We start from the raw sequence: 3,574 nt of genomic DNA on the forward strand, positions 1-3,574 counted from the left end.
CGGTGAAGCCCAAAGCTGCCAAGCCCAAGGCGGCCAAGCCGAAAGCGGCGAAAGCGAAGAAGGCGGCGCCCAAGAAGTGAAGTGTTAAAGTGGAAATACTTAAACCCAACGGCTCTTTTAAGAGCCACCCACTATTGTCCGAAAAAGGGCTGATACACTCCGTTACGGAGCTCCGTGCCTGCAGCAGAGCTAACCACACGCCACTATCCGTGTGGGACGTTCGCCTGTGGAGTGGATGGTATACTAAGCTTCCGGCCGTGGTTATGCTACGACTTGGAAAAATAAAGTTTACATTCCCTGCGAAAACACTTTCTAAAGGCTGACTTTTTTTGAGCACCGCAAGAGGGTGTATATGTTAAAGGGACTGCTTAGGGAGGGTAACGCTCTGGGGCGCGGAGGTTTCTTTCGGTGCTTTAACCAACGCGGTTTCTAACAGCCTGCGATTGCCACACCTCTTAGTGACCGTCGCCGGGAACTGTCAGCACGGCTCCTCCACTTGCTTGGCAACGACCTTTCCGCTTGGCAGCGCTGTCGTGGGGCAGGTCTTAATTTCTGCGTGATTTCACCGACTTCCTTTTGAGAAGGAGTTTGCGGGGGCGGGAGGCGGGGTAGAGCTACCAGCGGTCCTCTTCCGCACCCTGCCGGCCTGGTGGCGCTGCAGCCGGAGCGGCAGGAGCTCCGCCGGGAGCGCGGATGCAGAGCGGAACGGAGCTTGGCAAGCAGCGCCCTAGATGGCGGAGCTCCGCCTGCGGCCGGTTCTGATTGGCTGCTGAGAGAAGCCGCAGCCTCTTATTGGACGATTAGAAATATTTCGAAAAGCCCGCGCTGCGGAAGGCTCACGGAGCGCTCCCCGCGCGGGCTCCGCGCTGGCCGGCGATCCCGATTCTACGTATGCCCGGGCAGCTCGTCATCCTAAAGCATCTACCCTGCCTTGGAGGGTTTCTCCTAGTCTTCCTGTCCTTCTGTTCCGATCTAGAAGACTGTTTCCCGTCTTCTCATACAGAAGGGAAAAAAATTTAGACTACCCGGTGACATCTATGCAGAAAAAGGGATTGGGGACTTCTATTTTCCCTCATTCTCACTTTTTTGTGTCGCAGGTGTATTAATGTATATATTGGAAGGTATACGAATTTATTTATGGTGGAACGTGTAGTATAATGCACCACATCTCTTATCTCTGCTCAGAAAAGCTTAATACTGCTTACATTTATTGGAGGAATACTTGAATGTTCGCACTTATTAAGTAATAGTTAACACATATGAGTTTGCTTGAAGCTGCAAAATATTCATCAAGGATTTCAGACAGATCTTTAATCATTGCAAGCTTTGATATTGCTTTTAAATTGTTTTTACCGTGTCTTAAATACATTTTCAAACAAGAGAAAAAAAAAAAGATCGAAGCACTACGGTGTTAAAGCTCTTTCAGAGAATATGTGGGTGGCTCTTAAAAGAGCCGTTTTGGTTATAGATTAAAGTCGTTTTACTTGGAGCTGGTGTACTTGGTGACAGCCTTGGTGCCCTCGGACACGGCATGCTTGGCCAGCTCACCCGGCAGCAGAAGCCGCACGGCTGTCTGGATCTCCCGCGAAGTGATGGTGGAGCGCTTGTTGTAGTGCGCCAGGCGAGAGGCCTCGCCAGCAATGCGCTCGAAGATGTCATTGACGAAGGAGTTCATGATGCCCATAGCCTTGGACGAGATGCCTGTATCAGGGTGCACCTGCTTCAGCACTTTGTACACGTAGATGGAGTAGCTCTCCTTGCGGCTCTTCTTGCGCTTCTTGTCGCCCTTCTTCTGTGTCTTGGTCACCGCCTTCTTGGAGCCCTTCTTGGGCGCGGGGGCAGATTTGGCCGGCTCAGGCATTTTAACACGACCCCTCCTCCTTTTCGGAACAAGGTCAGCAGCTAACGTGGCCGCAGCGCCCTCTATTTATAGGGCTGTTATGCAAATACAGCCCTCTAACTCGTACTATTCGATTGGGTCTTCGCGCACGGAGGTGTACCTTTGTCGCTGATTGGTCACAATACGATCCATCTTCTCATTGGTTATATAAGCAATGAGTGCTTCCAGCCAATCAGCAAGCGCTAATCCCGCCCAGGGAAGGGATAAAAGGGGAAGAGGGGTTGCGTCAGTATGAGTGTCTCGGTCTTGTGTTGGCGGAGGGGGCTGTAGTTTTTGAAGTGTGCGAAGCATGTCAGGGCGTGGGAAGCAGGGAGGTAAAGTCCGAGCAAAGGCCAAGTCGCGCTCGTCGCGGGCTGGGCTGCAGTTCCCCGTGGGCCGTGTGCACCGACTTCTCCGGAAAGGTAACTACGCGGAACGGGTAGGAGCTGGAGCGCCTGTTTACATGGCGGCCGTGCTGGAGTACCTGACAGCCGAGATCCTGGAGCTGGCGGGTAACGCGGCCCGCGACAACAAGAAGACGCGCATCATCCCCCGCCACCTGCAGCTGGCCATCCGCAACGACGAGGAGCTCAACAAGCTGCTGGGCAAGGTGACGATCGCGCAGGGTGGGGTGCTGCCCAACATCCAGGCCGTGCTGCTGCCCAAGAAGACCGAGAGTCATAAAGCTAAAAGCAAATAATTTCACAGAGTAAAGCGGCTCAGAGTTCTCACAGCATAACATTATAATCCAAAGGCTCTTTTCAGAGCCACCCACACAGTCAGAAAAGAGTTGTGTTGCTTTATTTACAAGTGTGCTGTGGTGTTAAGTGTTATGTGGTGCTTTTGTTAGGGAGCAAAACCCATGTTATGTGGCAATGCCCTATGAACTTTTGAGTCTTTCCTGAAAGGCGTGATATGCTTGCTCTCTTAACTCCTAATTCTTTTTAATGAAAGAACACTAATTATACTTGCAGTGATTTACTGATCCTTTTGTGTATTTTTTTTTGTAACAGGATATGAAAGCACTATTTCTTAATCTTGAATCTGCTCAACTTTCATGGCTTTACAAGCTACTTACGGTGTGAAATACAAGGGGGGTGAAAAGAGCTACACACCATAAAAATAAATAGAAAAGCATCCCAAACCTGTATAGCTACATCTAAGAATGAAGAAAGGCTTCCTTTGTAGGCCTTTGTTCTTTCAAAGATGTAAAAGTTTCCTGTGTCTTAAATTTATTTAGAAATACAATAAGAAAGGCTTTAGGGGAAATGTCTCATTTTGATCTGGACCACTAACCAGTCAGACCTGCATTGTAAAGCAACAATTGTAGCATCTTTCCATTCAAAAGAAACTCCTTGCAGTGCTTGTATATTCCTGGTTTAAGTGTGATTTTCAAACTTGCCGCTCTTAAATTCCTTCACTGTGTATATAGCTATTCCCCTTGTTACATCAGTTAGCAGTGGACAATATTATTTGAATTAATCTACATTGTTGGCACAAGTATCACACAAGAGCACAATGTTAAAGCTCTTTAGAGTCACTGTTATAAATTATGAGAAAGACTATCTAGCTGATTTCTCTTGCTAGGATGTTCCCAGAAGCTGCACCTGATGATCTGCAACACAATGCACAGAGGCCATAGCTTCAACCTGTGCAGCACCTCTGCCCTCCCCATACCCTGGGGAGAAGCAGGAA

The 3,574-nt window shown here is 49.0% G+C and overlaps 2 protein-coding genes across 2 annotated transcripts; one reads left to right on the plus strand and one right to left on the minus strand.

Moving 5' to 3' along the window:
- Positions 1 to 1,480: 1,480 nt before the first annotated feature.
- Positions 1,481 to 1,861, minus strand: LOC104619234 (histone H2B 1/2/3/4/6). The gene has a single exon (XM_010285035.1). It carries the CDS (start codon positions 1,859 to 1,861, stop codon positions 1,481 to 1,483), a length of 381 nt encoding a protein of 126 aa, XP_010283337.1.
- A 328-nt stretch (positions 1,862 to 2,189) lies between these two features.
- Positions 2,190 to 2,702, plus strand: LOC104619235 (histone H2A.J). The gene has a single exon (XM_010285036.1). It carries the CDS (start codon positions 2,190 to 2,192, stop codon positions 2,577 to 2,579), a length of 390 nt encoding a protein of 129 aa, XP_010283338.1. The 3' UTR covers positions 2,580 to 2,702.
- Positions 2,703 to 3,574: the final 872 nt, after the last annotated feature.

This window comes from Phaethon lepturus, unplaced genomic scaffold, assembly GCF_000687285.1.
Source record: "Phaethon lepturus isolate BGI_N335 unplaced genomic scaffold, ASM68728v1 scaffold19874, whole genome shotgun sequence".
In the NCBI taxonomy this organism is placed as follows: domain Eukaryota; kingdom Metazoa; phylum Chordata; class Aves; order Phaethontiformes; family Phaethontidae; genus Phaethon; species Phaethon lepturus.

Coding starts and splice junctions, on each gene's coding strand:
- LOC104619234 (XM_010285035.1), bottom strand. CDS start 1,861: ATGCCTGAGCCGGCCAAATCTGCCCCCGCGCCCAAGAAGGGCTCCAAG.
- LOC104619235 (XM_010285036.1), top strand. CDS start 2,190: ATGTCAGGGCGTGGGAAGCAGGGAGGTAAAGTCCGAGCAAAGGCCAAG.